The sequence below is a fragment of the Canis lupus genome, chromosome 18 (assembly GCF_011100685.1).
Source record: "Canis lupus familiaris isolate Mischka breed German Shepherd chromosome 18, alternate assembly UU_Cfam_GSD_1.0, whole genome shotgun sequence".
Classification (NCBI taxonomy): domain Eukaryota; kingdom Metazoa; phylum Chordata; class Mammalia; order Carnivora; family Canidae; genus Canis; species Canis lupus.
Genome location: NC_049239.1, coordinates 34,272,393 through 34,291,360, shown reverse-complemented (window position 1 = coordinate 34,291,360; position 18,968 = coordinate 34,272,393). Strand labels below are relative to the sequence as shown.

At 47.3% G+C, this 18,968-nt stretch overlaps 1 protein-coding gene across 1 annotated transcript; it reads right to left on the bottom strand.

Annotated features, from left to right (window-relative positions):
* Positions 1-6,305: 6,305 nt before the first annotated feature.
* Positions 6,306-16,894, bottom strand: LMO2 (LIM domain only 2; the record flags this gene model as incomplete). The annotated part of the gene is made up of 4 exons (XM_038564464.1): positions 6,306-7,285; positions 11,831-12,046; positions 16,167-16,389; positions 16,699-16,894. Coding segments are annotated over 4 exons (855 nt in total), but the record flags the coding sequence as incomplete, so codon positions are not given.
* Positions 16,895-18,968: the final 2,074 nt, after the last annotated feature.

Sequence of the window (18,968 nt, the reverse complement as noted above, 5' to 3'; positions counted from 1 at the left end):
GCAATGTTTGGCAGTTTTCAGAGTATAGGTTTGGACGTTTTGTTAAATCTATCCCTAAGTATTTAATATTATTATACCATTTTAAGTGGGATTTAAAATTATTGTCAATTTCTGATTGCTCTTTGCTAGTATATGTAAATACAGTTGATTTTTATATTTTGTTACCTTGCTAAATTTTTTAGTTCTAATTTTTTTCTTTTCTTCTCCTTCTCCTTCCTCTTCCTCTTCCTTTTTTCTGGAGACTCCTTCAGATTTTCTACATAGAGGGGATCCCTGGTGGTTCAGCGGTTTGGTACCTGCCTTCCGCCCAGGGTGTGATCCTGGAGTCCAGGGATCGAGTCCCACATCGGGCTCCCCACAGGGAGCCTGCTTCTCCCTCTGCCTGTGTCTCTGCCTCTCTCTCTCTCTGTGTCTCTCATGAATAGATAAATAAAATCTTTTAAAAAAAGATTTTCTACTTAGATAATCATGCTGTTTATGAAAAGATAATTTTGCTTCTTTTCTGATTCATATGCTTTCAATTTCTTTTCTCTTTTACATCATTGGTTAGAAGCTCTGGTACAATATTGAATAGAAGTTATGCTAGTAGGCATCTTTGACTTGTTCCCAAACTTGAAGTATTCTTTCATGACTTTCATGAAGGAAAGTATTCTTTCCCCATGAAGCTGTTTGAACAGCTTCATGGCATCACAGCTGGTTTTCTCCACAGCAAGTGATCCAAGAGACTGCATGGTGGAAGCCACAAAGTCTTTTATGACCTAACCTCAGAAGCCACACTCTGTCATTTCTGCAACATCCTACTGGTGAGACAGATTAGCCCTACTTGATGTGGAAAAAGGGGACATAAGCGAGAATCACTGGGGGCATTTCGGAGACTGGCTATTACAAACCCTTAATCCCAATATCCATACTTAACAGTCTGTAAATCACATTTTGAATACCAATTTCCTAGAGATAATCTACAATAAGTACCTCATTGTGCAAATGGGGAAACTGAGGTCTGCTTAAAGACGTACCCTTAATTAGAGGCAAAATCAGATTTTTAATGTCTATTTTAGTGTTCTTTCTATCACATTCCATTGCCTTGATATCTGTTTTGCCTACTATATATCTAAGGTGGTGGGCATTTGCTTTGAGCTGCCATTAAGTAATTAAATGAATGGGGTGGGGTGAAAAGGCTAGGGCACACAGAAGCTGCTGCCGGGGGTTTACTTCGGATCACCACAAAGCCATCTTCAAGGTAGCCACCAAATAGGATAATTCAGTGAGCGCAGTTCAAAAGCTCCACAATGTGACAATGGAAATTGACTTGATTTAGCTTCAAAGATTCTATTAACTCAGAGAAATGATGATTTTATGGGAGAATTAATGCATAGCCACTGGTAGAGAACGGAAGTGACCTTACTGCTTTGAAACTTCTTTTAACTCAATTCTTAGATCTATGTACAAAATATTATAGCTTAGATTCCTGGTCCTTTCATACACACATTTCAGAGCCAGATGATTAAATCTTGATCCTAATTACAAAGGAAATGCAGAATTTGTAGTAAGCTCATTTTAGAAGTTTGAGAAATAACCTGCTTTAAAAATTGGCACTAAGTGAATCCTCCTAAACACATCATTCACATTATATGTGTGTGTGTTTGGCATTGCTTGCTTGAGATACAAGACTTTCTTTCTTTCTTCTTTCTTTCTTTTTCTTTCTTTCTTTCTTTCTTTCTTTCTTTCTTTCTTTCTTTCTTTCTTTCTTTCTTCTTTTTCTTTTTTCTTTCTTTTTTAAGATTTGGTTTATTTATTCACAAAAGACACACACAGAGAGAGGCAGAGACACAGGCAGAGGGAGAAGCAGGCTCCCTGTGGGGAGCCTGACTGGGACTCGATCCCAGGACCCTGGGATCATGACCTAAGCCGAAGGCAGACGCTCAACCACTCAGCCACCCAGGTGCCCAATGACCTTTATTCCTAAGGTCAAAAGTACATTAAAATGGTGACAAATGGATAGTAGTATATCACTAACTTTTAAATCTATTTTACCTCTCTTTATCTCTCCTATTCTCCTAATTGAACCGAAAGCTCCAAACAAAGGTTAAATCCTGAATTTTTTAAAAAAGGTTTTTTTTTTATTTGTATATAGTATCAAACTTATAGAAAAATTGCAAGAATAAATATACTACACTTGGGACACGTGGGTGGCTCAGTCAGTTAAACGTCTGTCTTTGCCTCAGGCTATGATCCCGGGGTCCTGGGATTGAGCCCCGCGTTGGGCTCCCTGTACCACAAGAAGCCTGCTTCTCCCTCTCCCTCTGCCACTGTTCTGCTTGTGCTCACTCACTCTCTTTCTCTCAAACAAATAAATAACATCTCTTAAAAAAATTACACTTGTATATCTTTTATGTAGATTCGCCTGTTAACATTTTACCTCATTTGCTTTACCATTTATTTACTCCCCAACACACACATATATATATTTCTCAATCACTTGAGAATAAGTTACATACATTATTACCCCTTATTCTTAAATGTTTCCATGGTATTTCCTAATGATAAGGATATTCTTTTACATAACCACAGTATAGTTATCACCTGAATAAATTTAATATTTGTGCAATACTTTGAACTAACATATACTTTCATATTCTGATTTTATCAACTGGCCCAATGATGTCCTTCATAGCATTTTCCCCCCTCCAGGACTAGATTCAGTAAAGGGCCATGTATCAGATTTAGTTGTCACGCTTCCTTAGCCTTCTTGAATCTGGGACATTTCCACCCCTACAGAGTGTCACACCTGGAGGTACGCAGTGTCCGTCTGCCCCTTATCGATCACTTGGACAAGGTGTTATCCAATTTCTCCACTGTGTAATTACTGGTTTTCCCCCTTGCAACTAATGAGCAATATGTGGGAAGGCACTTTAGGACCGCTCAAATACCCTGCTCTTTCTCTGTTGAAATCTAGCAACTATTAATGATTCTTGTTTGATTCTATCATCTTACTATGATGGTTGCAAATGATGATTCTTCTGACTCCCATACAGTCTTCACATTGACCAGTTGGCACTCAAGTTTATGCTGTGAGCAAGTCTTCCCTTTTCTCCATTTACTTACTATTGGTATGAGAGCACAGGTTCTTAACCCCCCCGTAGTGGTTGGTAACTCATTACTGTCCTTAATTATTTGGTTGGTCAAATTGTCCCAGATTTGGCTATTGATAGTACCTTCAACCTGGCTGGCTTCTGGTTCTTGTGACATTCCTATTTCGGCCCTCCACCCCTCCCTCCATCCCCCACCTTTTTTAGTACTTCCTTGCTTTCTGGCAAAATGAGATGTTCCAGGCCCATCTTGCTCCCTCCTTCCCCCTCCTCCCCTTCACCCAGTTTCCTTGGTTTGATTTTGATTTGTCACTTGGTCTCAAAATTGCAGAAAACCTCATTTCCTCCTGGGCCCCAGCCCCTCCCCAGGCAAAGCACACCACCACCATGGAAACTCTGGGCTTACTTGCCTACTTGCCCTGCAAAGGCAAGGTCTCTGAGTCTTTGCTCTTGCCTTGCCACCTCCATCCTGGTCCAGGGTCATTTCAAATGTGATTTCCTCTTTCCTCCAGTTAGCCACCCCTGGTCTGATTTAATTATTTCCTTATCTATGTTTCCATAGCACTTTTTACATATCTTTATTAGGGTGCTAATCTTGTACTGTTATGCCTTGGTTACATTTCTAGCTAGACTGAACTCAAATGCTTTCAAATAGCCCAGGGGAGAAAAGTATTAGTTTTTCCTATTGTGCAGATGAGAAACTTGAGTTTCTGCCTAAGAAAGAGGCAGCAGAGCAGAGGGCAAAGGTCCTCAGTTGCAACCTACTCATGTCATTTATTAGCTGTAGGACGGTAGGCAAGTTACTAAACTCATCTATGCTTCAGTTTCCCTGTCAGTAAAATGTGGATGATAATAAATAGAAACTGCCACCTAGGGCTGTTGTGTGGATTAAAAGAGTTAATACTTGTAAAGCACCTAGAATAGTGCCTGGCACATGGTAAGTGGTATGTGTTTGTTAAGTAAATAAAATCATGTCCCTGTAATTCAAATCCAAGTCTTGAGATGATGAAGTTCCTAGCCAGTGCTCTATTTTAACTCTGTAGGATTCCAATATTCCCTGAGTAGCAGTGGCTCTATTAGAGACGGCAATAAAGGGAAGCTGGTTCAGGACATAAGACATTAATGAGGTGAGAGGAAGCAAAATGTTCCTGCAAAATGCTGAATTAAGGCACAGACCAGGGAAGGGAGCAGGTGTTTGTTTTTTCTGACTCTGGGTCTAGGGCACACGGGTTACACACTCAGGCAAGGACCACAGGTAGACTCCAGGAGCTGGTCCCTCATGAAGTCTGTCTACGTGTTTTTCCTCTCAAGTCCATTGTGGGTTAGACATGGGCCTTTGGGGGGACTTGTCACACTCTGCCTGGACATTCACAATTCTGCAAGATGTCCCGTACCATTGACACATGGAAGATATTCATTATTGCTTTATTGAGGATGGCTTTATTGGCTGAATTTTTAAATTTTGTGTTGTATTACAATGGGGGTTAATAATAAAGTTTACATTTCCAAAGCAAGAATAATTTTTATTTTGCCCTGATAACTGCCTACAAGATAGTTACATAGCTAATATATATAATTATAGTTGTTATTGTGATTAATGTTGATATGGTTAAAAATGGTGGATTGCAGTGTAACTGACTTGGTAGATAACAGTTGTTGGCTGAGTGACAAAATTATGCATAACTTTTCAGTTTAGGGGCCATGAACAGACAGTGCTTGTCTACATGTAGAAAAGTTACTGATTTAACCTTTATGTCAAATATTAACAATTAACAACCTAAGAGCACATGATCTAACTGTGGAATGTTTGAGAATAGCTATTCTCAAACTTGAGCATGAGTCAGAATCATCTTTAGGGCACGTTAAAGCACAGATAGCTGAGCCCCATTGCCGGAGTTTCTGGTTCATTCTGTCTGGGGTAGAACCCCCGAATCTTCATTTTTAATTGATAACATTTTTTAAAGATTTTTATCTATTTATTCATGAGAGACACACTGAGAGAGGCAGAGACACAGGCAGAGGGAGAAACAGGTTCCATGCAGGGAGCCTGATGTGGGACTCGATCCCAGGATCCAGAGATCACACCCTGGGCCGGAAGCAGACACTTAACCGCTGAGCCACCCAGGTGTCCCTAATTGATAACTTTTACTAAAGTTTAATGTTTGAATTTAAAAAAAAAATTCAATAAACCACTTCATTTCGAGTGATGCTGATAATGCTGATCCAGGACCACAATTTGAGAACCACATCCCTTTTGTTGGTTTAGAACAAACATCCCCTCCCTGGCAGCAAGTCACCACCACCTGAGTCGCTAATGCAATATAATTAGGTTTCCTTTAAATAGGCCACCTTGAAGTTTCCCAACCACTTTTAGCATCTTATCGACCAAGAATCGTCATTTAATTATTTCTTCTCTAGAAGAATGAATGAATAAATAAATAAATAAATAAATAAATAAATACATACATACATACATACTTTGGTGATGGAAGTTTTAAAGGAATACCACAGCTAATTAACTGTAGTATTAGATGCGTATTTCTGATGTCTTGGTAATTAAACACATTCAGACTTCTTGGTGCTCGCCAATATTTTTATGAAACAATTGAGAAGTGCAGCCAGCTAGGTTGGTCTCTCACTCGGGCCGGTCTCGAAGTAGCCAGCGGAGAGGTGAGGGCCAGCAGGTGGCGCTCTGAGTCAGGTCATGGGGGCCTGAAGAGTCTGGAAGGAGGAGGCACTAACCAAGATGCCCTGCTTTAAATCCTCAAAGTAAGGTCCTCTTAACCACTTGTCATAAAATACCCTGAGACACACGTCTTGGAAAATCGAAGTGTCAAGCTCAGCATCTTTGCCACATTTCAAGCTAGGTAATTACCTTCTCTCCCAAAGGGAATCTGTTTTATGTATTTGTGTCCTTTCTAGGTTACAGGTTTCCCAAAGGCAATGATCTTGCCTTCCGTTCGTTCCATACAATGCTGAAGTGAAATGCACATTTTACAATAACAATTTAATTATTCTACATCCCTCTGAGCTACATGATGACCTGTTATATAATTGCTAGTAATACAGAAACGTGCCTGCCTCGTATAAACCCTAGCAATAAATGGAAGTTTTTATTTGACCTAAAAGTAAATTGCTTATTTATGTCTCCTTTACAGTCTAAAAAGCCATTTTCCTGCCAGCCCAAATTATGAATCATAATCAAGTAAACAACACTTCATTTTAGTCTGTCATTTTTATTGTCTGCGGAGTTTTTTTGACTACACACAACAAATACTTTGATATAATCTAAGATAATAAAATAGTTGAACAACTTTTGTTTTTAGATTTACATTTGTATAGAAACAATCTGTGGAACAGCTCATCTCCAAACCAGGGTGTCTAAAAACAGTGACTCATTAGCATTGCTTTAAATAATCGTTTGGTTAAAAGTTGCAATTTCCATTCTCAACTGAAATGTGTCTCCATGCAGTTTCCCTTGGGTCCAAAGGCCTTGGGAAGGTGGCCAAGGAGAAAGGAGGGACACTCTCCTCTCTGTCCTTCCCTGTGTGGAGGACAGTGATTGGAGCAGGGTTGTCATAAAAGCCAGGAAGAAAAGAAATCAATTGCACATCTCTAGTTTTCAAGGGTCAAGGTCCTAACGGTTCTTTACACAAGTCCCTCTCCGTAGGATGATGACACCCACCCACCTGCCCCCCAACACTCCTCTTCTTCACTAATTGTGTCAGTTACTACGGATAGGCTGTGGCCATTGTCCATAAGTTCTCCCTAAAGACTGGTCATTTTGTCGCATTTAGTCTTGTCCCTTGTATTACGTCACTTGGATGCCATGTCTTGGTGCCCACGGAGGGTCCACCAACCCCTAAGAAATGCCTCATCCCACCCTCAAACCCCCAGAGTGCCCAAGAGTGAAGACCTCATGGAGACAGTGACTTCAGCGAAATGCCTGCCCCCAGAGAGGCTGGGGGACTCTGGCCTAGATCATTCCATTGATCTTAGTCCACTCGTAGATGTCCTGTTCGCACACTATGTCGGAGTTGATGAGGAGATATCTGTCGCCCACACAGAAATGCTTCTGACAGGCGGCGCATTTGAAACATTCCAGGTGATACACTTTGTCTTTCACCCGCATCGTCATCTCGTAGGCACGGATCCGCTTGTCACAGGATGCACAGAGACCATCTTGGCCAAAAAGCCTGGGAGGAGAGAACAGAAAGAAACACTAAGGAGAGGCAAAACTGGAAGAAAGGGCTTGAGGATGGGTTCCATACAAGAGGCTCAACATCCAACCTGTCAGGAAGCAAGGAAGAGGTGGGTCCCAGGAGGCTCATGGAGTCTTTCCTAGAGGGAAGAGGGTACTCTGGGATGAGGCTGCAACCCGTGGCATGTGTTTGGCATAACCTGCCCGTTTCTGAGCTCTCCCCACTTTAAGCTGCCCTCGACCCCTCTTCTGTGGAGAGGTACCTTAGCTGAAGTGATTCGAATTAAGAGGTTAGGCATGTACTGTGTGCCCCCTCCCAGGGGGACTTTCATTCTAGAAGAAGAGTTGGAGTAAATCCCTGGGGGCCCTTTGAGGGGGGCTGAGCCGGAATGCAGCAAAATGGGCATGTTCCTGAGGTTCCCAGGTTCCATAATGTCAACAGACACCGATCCTACCTGTGGGGAGGGCTGGTCTCCACTCCTCTGTAAGCTAAAATGGGCCTACTGTTCGCCGGGGCCCCAGCTTCTAGGAGTCGGAGGGAATCCAACAGAAGACACTGGGTGTAGTTAACCGTGTCTCAGATCTGGGAGACAAAGAGCATCTCCCCATACTTCAAGGTCCTCAGCTGCCCCACTGGCGTGAATCTCCAGAGAGACTTCTCTTTCGACACTGAAATCAAGACTCCCCTAAGCCTCAGTCACTCATTTCAAGCAATATTCAATGTCAAGGTGGGAAAGGCAACACGGTGGAGCCCGGTGTGGTGGTTCTCGAGCTGTGGTCCCGGGACCCACAGCATCTGGTCACCTGGGGGCTTGCTAGCAACTGCAAATTCTCAGGCCTTCCACTTGAGACACTGGGAGGGGGGGCGGGGGGGGGGCCTGTGTGTTAAGGAGCACTTCCAGGCGATTCCGAGGCAGGTTGAAGTTTTGTGGTCAGCCTGCAAGAGTGAAACCATGCACGTCCAGGACTAGCCCTGAGCACTGCGTGACCGTGGTGGGACCTCAGGCCCCTGTGAGCTGCTGCAGTGGCAGTGACCACAGCATCTGCCACACTGGGCTACGAGAAAGATCAAACGGAGCCTTGTCAAAGCGCCCACCGTCAAAGGCTAAGCCAGAACGGGCTGTGCTTTCACACAGGTCAGGTGTACTGGCATCTGGCACCGTCCTGCCACAGGAAGTCATTTTCACAGGTGCCTGATGACAAGGCATGTGAGCCTGCCCCTTCCACGTAAAACCTTTAGGACAGTTTTAGGTAAATGCAGCTTCTTATTGGAAGTTCTTACTCGCTTAGGATGGCAGAGAATCCACTGGTACATCCTGAGAGGCTGGAGGGGAGATGGGGCAGTTGGCAAATTTGGAAATGTTTGGGCAGAATGGATGAAATCAAGAAGACACTCTGATAGTGAGAGCCAGCTTCAGCTAATTTCCCTCCGAATCCTGCTTTGCATTTGAGGATCTCTGAGTGTTTCCAAGGCACCACCTGGGAGCAAGCTCATTACGGGGGTGAAGAGCATTTTCTCCCATCGTAGCAGATGGTGGAGCTGTAGGAGAGTGCTACCTTGGAGCTCGGAGTGGAAAGCCAGTTCTGGTTTCCTGACTGTTCAGTAAGTTGAGTTCGGGACTGAGCAAAGATAAACGACTCACCAAACCGTGTGCCAGGCATGAAGCCAACACCTGGGGTATGTGACCCTTAAGGAAGGAGAGCATTTATTAAAGGGAAGTTGGGGGTAAATTACAATACACATCAGGCAGTTAATGAGGGGGAGGGACAACGGATGAATATTTGGGAGGCAAGTTCAGGTCCCTCTAACCAGCCGGGTGCCCTGGAGCAAATGACATCCTCTCTTCTGACCTCTGTGTCGTGGGCTATAAAGCACGGGAAGCGGAAGAAAAGGCCTCTGCGGTCCCTTCCAGCTCTGGCATGCTGGGATTCTACTAAGAGGAAAAATAAACCAGGACCTGACATCTAATTTGAGCATTTACCTCTGGCCCCAAGAATTGGTACCTTAGGCTGGATATCCCAGAAGCAGACCCGGAGGAGAGGAATTCTCAAGGATGTATTCTCAGGGGAAGCTGGGAAGAGGCAAGGGAAGCTGGGTAGAAGGGGAGGAAGACCAGCAAAGTTGCAATCTGCAGCAAAGGCCCTCCGAGGGGAGCTCAGGGCAGATGGCATGTTAGGTTTCTGCATCTCTCAGAGTCCGCCTGGCTCCAGGCAAGGTTGCAAGGCTTTGGTGCTCCTGCAAGTGCCAGCCATGGCTCAACAGTCGATGTTAAGGTCCCACCGGCAGTGCGGGGACAGTGGGCAGGCTTCTGGCCCTAACAGATGCAGGTGTTGGCTGTTGCAAGTAAAACCACTGGGAGGTGGGGTGCATTGTACGCAAAAGTTGGTAGAAAGGGATACAAGGGAATCTGGGGGCCCTGCACTGACATTAACAGCTACTGTTAGGTTCCCAGAAACACAGCCCAGCAGTAGCAACAGCAGCAGGGTTCAGATTTGCACTGGGATCTCATGAATATTTGAGGCTAAATGTCTGAAAAGGACTGTAACAGGCAGGCTGTAGGCAATCCTCAGGAGGAGGAGGAGAAGTTCTCCTGGGGAGGAAGAAGGCCTGAACCCCATCACGGGACCTCCCATCTATTCACTCTCCCAACTTGCCTTTTTAAAAAGACGCTGTCAGATATGTTAAGAATGGAAGTAAGCTAGTCCAAGGTTAAAGGACGTTCCCTGAAGCAAAAAAAAAAAAGGTTTTTCTCCTCTGTCAGGAGGTGTCAATGTCTTAAGCTTTCTCCTGCCCATTTTCATAACAATAATATAAATATTAAGGGATGGCTGGAAAGGCTTGCCTAACACAGAGTTAATTAACATGTTGCCTAGGAATGTAGCAGGGAGAAGAATTATTTCATGTCACCAAGACACAAGTTAATTAACACTGGGTTCTCCCAGACAATTTTTTTCCTCTTCTTTTTAAAAATGCAAAAGATGAACAAGCCCAGGCGGCACCGGGTTTATTCCTGAACGTTACATAAAACCATAGAGATAGGGAGAAGCCGGGGCTCTTCTGACCTTACTCTATCTGCACTTCATTTAATAAGATTCAAATGATTTGACAGGGATGTAGTCAGGGGGGCCCAATGGGAATCATTTATCGGTCTGCTTTCTGCACTGACTTGGCAAACTGGTCGCCAGCAAAATCAGGTCTCTATTTATCCCAGTTCCATTTGCTTGTAACTTAATAAAAAAAAAATGGACCAAAATTATAATCGTGATCATTGAAGACTCTACTTATTTTCTCTGAACCACTAAATTTGCAAGGACTTTATCAGAGAATTTAGAAAGAAAAAAAAAAGCTTATTCTATCAGTCTCTGGGTAAACAGATAAGCTTCCTTCACCGTGGAATTGCCTGAATTTTTTTTTTTTTTTAATGTAAAAAGCTCTGAGGGCAGGTTTAGGAGGAAGAGGTAGCCTGGCAGCCAAGGGCACTGGAGTCTAAACGAGCTTCCCTGGGTTGGGTGGTCCTAATGCATTAGGGCTGCATGCTCCACAGACCCTCTGCCACAGGAAGATGGCAGAAAAAAAAAAAAAAAAACAACTGACAGCTATACAGTTGAGCAGATCTGACAGTAGAGGGCACAGAGTTACCTCCACAGCAGCTAATATGAAACTGGAAATGCTAGAACATTCCGGGCAAAGGCACTCGTTGAGTGCCGGAATATTCACATGGCCAACAGTATGACGGGGAGCATCAGGGTTGTCCTCAGCTCCTGCCTCCCGCTGGGGGTGTCGCAGAGTTCCTATTTTTCCCTTCCTTTCTTCCATCTCTGTTCATTAGGTAGGAGAAGACTTAATGAGAATGTCATGAGGGCTAATTACAAGAGCAGCTAGCCTCTAGATAGGCACGCACCCAGCCACGTAGTTTACCGTGGTGCCCCATCACACCCTCACCTCCTCCTTGGAGGGAGCTGCTGTTACTACCCCCATTTTTATGGGGGGGGGGAAATTAAGGCTGGAGAACATGCCCAAGGTCACAGAGCGAGGAAGCCGTGGTGCCAGGACTCCCACGGGCAGCAGCCCTGTCACCGTGGAAAGCTTGGGGCTTTCACATCACATATTAGAGTCCTACAAAAGAGTATTTTATGACCCATACGTATGTTCCGAAGCATTAAATGTGCCCCTAAGAACCCACCCTCAAAGTGGTCAACTCCAAGGGCCCCTGGTCCCTGGTGCAGCCCTGTGGATCCCTCCCTGGGGCCCTCTCCCCTCTCGGGGACTCCACACCACCCAGGGAACTACTAGGTGGAATTTGGGGTTTATCTCTCTCTCACCCCTACAGAATTCGCATTTTACCACTGAGGAATGTGTCCTGGAACATGCTTCTCAAACAGGAAGAGCCCCAATGCCTCTGCTGGGGGCAGCTGAGAGTCAACCTTGGGGACATCTGGGGGGGGCAGGAGTGGAGGCGCTAGCCCTCCCGTGGCCCCCGCTCAGGGCCCCCGACCCCACCGACCGTCGGGGCTGAGGGTGCAGGCCCAGGGAGGGTACCTGAGGTAGTCCCTCCTGCAGAGCTTCCGGCCCAGCTTGTAGTAGAGGCGCCGCCCCACCTCGCCCAGGCGGCACCCGCAGAGGTCACAGCTCAGGCAGTCCTCGTGCCAGTACTGGTCGATGGCCTTCAGGAAGTAGCGGTCCCCGATGTTCTGCTGGCAGCCGCCGCATGTCAGCAGGGACGGCGGGATCTGCAGCACCTCGTCCACTGGCTCCCTGGGGACAAGAGCAGGCATGAGGGAGACCCTGGCCGCAGCGGCCCTGGGCGGAGACCCGGAGTTAGGAGGCAGGACGGGAGTCCGCAGAGGGGCCCCGCTGGCTCGGCCGGGGAGGGGCGGGCTCGGCCTTGCAGGCTCCAGGGTCTGAAGTTAGTGCAGGGCCCCTAGAGGCTCCCAGCCGGCTCTAGGGGTCCTGCACCCCTGCCCACCCAGCACTGCTCGGGCCCCTCTGCCCTCTTTTTTAACGTATTTTTTTCCTTTTTCTTCCACTCTCCCTCTGCATCTTGCCGTATCTCCTGCTTTTTCCTCCTCCCATGCCTCCAGACTCAAGGGCACTGCTGAACCCCAGAGGAGGCCTTCCAGGCTAGAAGAGTTGCTCCCTTCAGGGACAGCCCACTACCCAGAGGGCTAAACATCTGCGAATTCCCTGCTGAATCTCTCCGCGCCATCCTAACTAACCTACGCCTTTCTCAACTGCTCAAAAAACAGAAGTGAGGAGGAAAGGAGAGAGTGATCAAAACTTATCTTAGGCTGTTTTCTTGTTTCCCACTTAAAAATGCCATCAGGATATAATCGGAATTCTCATTATTATTTTTTTAGTTATTACTATTATTATTACTATTATTATTTTACAGAAATTCTGCATCCCATCCTTACTACTGAATGAATCCTTGAAGAAAAATCGCAGGTTTTAAGGCCATTGCTAGACTTATAAAGGACCCTAAGTAGACCTTTCTGCCTGTGAAAATATTTACAACAGCAAAACCGGTTTGGATAAAGTAGATTTAGAAAAGAAAATGAGGAAGGGGTGAGGTGATGATTATTTGCAAGAGAGTGGAAGGCAATGAAACAGACTCCGAAAGCTCCCTCCAGGCAACTGCTAACGGCAAGCCTATGAGATGTGTTCCTTTGTTAGAAAGCCAGACAGCATTTCTAGTTCACTTTGCTTCACTGGAATCTGAATATCACTGTTTTACTTTTTAAAATAAATAATTTTATTTGCCAAAAGGAAATAAAAGAGAGTGGAAAGAAACTATTCCAGCACCAAACGGGACTTAGGAAAAACCTAATACCTGTTGATATGCAACAATTAATGAGTTAAGTGCTCTTTTGAACCTTACTCAAGCACAAATCTTTTTTTTTTTTAATCTATTATATTTTTTTAAATGGACCTGCTTCCAACCATGGGATTCCCAAAGGGAGTTTCCTCCTCTGTACCTTGAGGGTATACATCTGTCTCTTATTTCTAGCTGACACTAACTTACCAGGTGGCCTCGTGTCCTGACTGGCCTGTGCCCACAGAGCTCAGCTCCCGTTGTACTTAGGGACGATGAGATGCAGGTAATCAGTGTCCATCTCACACACTGATAACTTCAGGTGCCTCTTTCTATAAAGCGCACACCTCCCTGGGAGTATTTAGAAATATCAAAACCAAGTCCACGCTTCGTAGATCTCAGGGCCCTTCATAAGATGATGCTTTTTTAGAATTAGAAAATGTGAAACCCAAGTCAGTTTTCTTTTAAAAAGTCAAGACTTTAGGGATGCTTGGGTGGCTCAGTGGTTGAGCATCTGCCTTCAGCTCAGGGCCTGAACCGGGTCTAGGGATAGTCCCTGTGAGGAGCCTGCTTCGCCCTCTGCCTGTGTCTCTGCCTCTCTCTGTGTGTCTCTCATGAATAAATAAATAAAATCTTAAAAAAAAAAAACCTCAAGACTTTAAATAGTTTTAAGAATTCACTGAAGCCTGCTTTTGTTTTTCTTTGTTTCCACAGGTTATACATAAGGACTTCCATTCTCCCTTCTGAAAAATAATATCCCCAGCATTTTCACAAACATCAGCTCAGAAATGCATGGCTTCCCTTTCCACAGCCCATGGTCTTACTTCGGGCTTTCAGAAACACTCATGGAACCTCAACCACACTCCATGCCCTGATGCTGATGCTGCCAACCAACTGTGAAAAAGGAGAATTTTGCACTTTGCTGGTGCAAAATTGCCTGGAATTAAAATGAACCGCTCATGTTATTCACAGGGAGGTGGTAGGGGCCACCCAATGCCCACGGTAGAGGAAATCTCTATGTTCGGGATTTCTGTCTAAATGTTTCATTTGCAAGCACCTAGGCAGGCTTGTATCCATACATCGTGATGCTGATAGTCATGACCCAAGTTGGCTTTCAGTAAGTACACAATGAAGCATCTGGTAGGACAGCATTAGGCAGTAGAAATGTTAAGCAAAAGAGCCATTGTGATGGTCTGAGATGAGATAGGAAAGGACAGGATAAGATATTGGCTCTATCTGGCTTTGTAATTAATGATAATATCACATTATCTTTTGTGGATTTCCAAGGTAATGAATGGGTGGGATTCACCCTCAAATTAATATCTTATATTCTCCTTGAGTCTATCCTGAATTTTACACCCGAGTATCACTACGGCCTGGATTTCTGGGATCGTTTCTCAACAATTTCCAATAAAGGACAGGGGGTTTGTGCTGCCGTAATTCCCTAACTACCTTGTCCATTTCCAGTTACAGCCTGTCTTTACTGGGCAAACAGTGAGGTGAAGGATGGGCATTCTTCAGTAGGTGCCTGGTGTACTATGAGGTTAGGATGTTTCAATCTTCTAATCTCAGTGAAAAAGCACAAACTTTGCAAAGAGCAGACCTCCTTCAGGGAGCTGAAACCTCAGATTTATCTTCTAATAAAAGGATTAGTGACTAAGTTCTGCTGATCGAAAAGGCATTAGGCACCAATTCATCCCATCCCCTCTTACTGCATATCTATGGTCTTGCCCAGGCTCTGAAAACTCAGGGCTAAGTTGTAATTCCAGGTCTATATATATAGTGTGTGTGTGCAAACCATCCTTTAAACTCAATGCCTGCATAGATACATTCTTTTAAAAATGAACATTATTTTTCTCCTGAGAATTTGTTGAAGGAAGCTGTGTTTTCCTTAGAATAAACCTAGCCCCTTATAAGCCTTCTGGTGTCTGAGCCTTCAAGACTGAATAGTGATGTTTATGTTCTCACTGGATCTTGGTACTTCCTGTATTTTATAAGAGCATGCTGAGTGTTTATGCTGGTAACTGAGGGTAAAACCCAGGTATATAAACACCATAGAGGGCTGCAACTGGGGGAGGGGGAAGACTTCAATCAGGAAAGCACAATTCCTTTAAAGCAGGAAAAGAAAAGAAAAGAAGAGAAAACAAATGCTTCTTAAAAGCACAAATGGACAAGTCATTAACCAGCTCCTTTGGTCTGTGTAACAAATCCCTTCAAAGGATTAGATGGGGACTTCAAAGGAATAAAAATTCTCAATACCAGACAGCTAATGAATCTTAAAAGGGCATTTGCGCTGACGGGAAAATGATATCTTAAACAACCCTTTCTCCCCTTGTTAACGCCGAAGAATGGGTTGGAGGTATAGGTTGGGAAGAGGGGGGACATTCCAAACCGGTACAAGGCTCAGAAAACAAATGCGGCAAATGCTCATTAGAGCTCTGGTTCCCTGACCCCAAACCCCTTTGAGACTGTGATAGATGCGATGAGCCAGCGCTCCCCCAGAATTGGCCTACACACAGGACGGTGCGCTAACTTTGGAGGTTCACAGCCACACACACACACACACACACCCCTCAGGGCACCCCAAGGGAGAGGGTGCAAGTACCCAGATCACTGCGGACTTGGGGGCTCCCAAGTCCCTGGAGGCCAGAGGGAGCTCCGGGTGGGCGCTCGGGCCGCCTGTCCCGCGGGTCCCGGGCGCTCCACCTGCGCGCCGCGAGGGGGGCCGTCGGGGGCTCGGGGGGCCTCCACTTGCAAGGTCCCCCTTTCCAGGATCAGACGGACAAAGGGAATGGGGACCGAGAGGGGACGCGGGAGAGGGGACGGGGAAGCGGAGCCTAGCGCGATGCTCCGGGACGGCACCTGCGCGCCTCCGAGCCCCCCCGCCCCCAGCCCCGTGCCCGCCGCCCTGCAAACTTTCCAGCCCGCCGTGCTCAGAGGTGCGTCCCAGGCCTGGGGGCCCGCACAGGTGCCAGCGGGCGCCCGCGAGGAAGGGGCAGCCAAGGGCACGCGGCGGGCGCGCACCTGCAGCCCCGGGGCGCGAGGCGGGGGAGCCGCACTTACTCCGACGGGTCCAGGCTCTTCCTCTCGATGGCCGAGGACATTGGGGAGGGAGGCGGCGTGCCCGGCGGCGGGGGCGCTCCCTTGCTGGCGCGGGGCTGGCCGGCGGCCGGGGCGCGGCCCCCCTCGGGTGCTCGGGCGCCGCCGCCGCTCCTGCGCCTCCTCTTGCTCCGGCGCTCCGGCGGCGAGCTCGCCCCTCCGCGCTCAAGGACGGTCGCGGCGCTGCCTTCAAACGCCAGAGAGAGAGAGCGAGTGAGCGGGGGCCGGGGGGCGGCGGGGCGGGCGGGGCCGGGGGCCGGGGGCCGGGGGCCGGGCGGGGGCCGGGCGGGGGCCGGGCGGGGGCGCGCAGCCCGGCCGGGCGCCTGCAGCTGCGCCGCTGCTCGGGACTTAACCTTCCATCGCGCTCCCGCCGCCGCCGCCGCCGCCGCCGCCGCCGCCGCAGGTCCCGCTCGGCCGCGCCGTCCCCGTCCCCGGCTCCGCGCCGCCCGCCCGCGGGGCCCTGCGCGCCCGCCCCGCCGCCCCGACCCCCGCGCACCTCCGGCCGGCGGGGGGGCGGGGGCCGAGCCTCTCTCCCCGGGCTCCCTCCTCTCTCGGGAACCGCTATTTTCGCTCAGCTTCCCTCTGTCTCTGGTTTCATTTCCTTTTTCCTGATCACGATTCAAATACAATAGAAGGAAATCACATTTAAAGAGACAGCTGCCCGCCCCCCTCCTCTCTCTCTCTCTTTTTTTTTTTTTTTAAACTGGGCTCCAGGGGATTAGCAATACAAACAGCAGCAGCGGCGGCCGCGGCAGCAGCGACTTGGCTTCTTAAAGGGGCCGGCGTCGGGGACCCGGGGCGGACGCTCAGCGCGCGCCCTCCTGGCAGAGGCGGCCGGGTCGCCTCCGAGTCGCTCTGCACCGGCTTCCCCCCCACGCCGTTTCCCCTTCGGATAAGTCAGGCCGAGAGCCGCTCGGGGAAGAAGGGAAAAGACCAGGACGTGAAGGAAGCACCTGCAGAGACGCCAGCGTCCGGGGTGGCTTCCGCGCCGGTCCCGGGTGGAGGTCCCGGGGCCGCGGCCGCCCAGCGCGGGGGGGTGGGGCTGGGGGCGGGGGGCGCTGTGCGCGCGGGGGCGCGCGGGCTGGGGGCTCCCGAGCAGCGCCCCGGGCGGCTGATCCCGAGGGAGGGTGGCTGGGAGGCGCCGCAGGTCCGCGCCTGCTCTCCGTCTGCCCGCGGCCGCTTTCCGTCCATCCCTCACGCAGCATCCTCCGAAAATCAGACTCCTGCGGTGGAAGTGCCCCCATGGAAAGTGCCAGTAATACTCTGCACAGAAAGTGCCTTTCCAAGGATCCACAGCAGTACTTGGAGACGATTTTGCCCTGGGTCCGAGAAATGAGCAAGCAGCCAGACTTGATTTTGGAGTTTGGGTTTCCCCTCCAGCCACAAGGGCAAAAAGTCTAGGAAGAGGAGGAGGCTAAGGGTCTGTCCTGTATGGGAACACTTTGGGCCTCCTCAGAGTTCCTTGAAAATTATTGTATTCAGAAATTATTTTTCCCCCCAGAAATTGTCGCCAAAGGTCTATTTGTGCATGACGCCAGTTACAAGTCTTGTAAAGGGGAAATTACCAAGTGCTTTCAGAATCTATAGTCTTGTATAAAAAGTCCGGATCATGGTCGTAGACATTTTATTCCCATTTAAAGGATGATGTTGCAGGGCCTAGATGAGTGTACCTTGAAAGGTTGGTGGTTGAAGTCAGAAGTGAATTTCCGATCGCTTCATTTTCCCTGTTCAGAGCCAATCCTCATTGACTTTTCACAACTGTAAACCAGAATTTACTATTGTCTGCGTGTTTTTGTCATTTTCTTGTTTCCATGGGTCCAAGGTTGGATCCCTAATGGGTGTCATTAAAATGTGTGTGTGTCTGTGTGTGTATGTGTGTGTGAGAGAGAGAGAGAGAGTGTGTGTGTGTGTGTGTGTGCACATGTGTGACCAAGGAAGCCCGAAGAGCAGCTTTGGGTCCAAGACAAGGCCTTCAGTGTATAAAAAGATATTTTCCCCAACGAGACCCTTGCTTTTAACCAAACAACAGCAACAACAACAACAACAACAAAACCTCTAGACATTTTAGGCAAGCCTAAATTATGTGATAAATATGTAACTTACCACTCTGTAATCAGAAATGAAAATTAACCTATAGGTTGTGATGAATAGTTTACTTATAGCCAGTCAGTGCAGTGGTTAAATGCCACAGACTACCTGGGTTTCACTTGGGCCCTTATCAGCTGGCATGGCCTAGGAAAGTTCCTTAGTATGAGGAGGCAGTACTGGGTAGTAGCTCTGGAGTCAGTCTGCCAACATTCTAACCCACCCCGTCCTGCCTGTGTGAACCTGAGCTAACAGCAAGAATTTAAACTCTCAATACCCTCATCTGTAAAATGAAGATCCTAGAAACCATTGCTTCAGTTGTTGTGAGGATTAAATGAATAAATGCATGCAAAGTGTGGCACCTAGACTTATAATGAGTTGGGAGTGATAACAGATAGGAGATTAATGCATGGAAAACACTCAACATATATTAAGTGCATATAAAAGGCAGCTGCTATGTTATAGCAGAAGGCATTATTGGGAGAGTTTAAAAAACTTGAATTCAGCAATTCTTTTGGGTATTTATCCAAAGAAAATGAAAACACTAACTCCCAAAGATATATGCCCTCTGGGTTTGTCGCAGTCTTCTTTACAACAGCCAAGATATGGAAGCAACCTAAATGCCTATCAGTGGATGAATGGATAGAGAAAATGAGCGGGGGGGGGGGGGGGGGGGGGGAA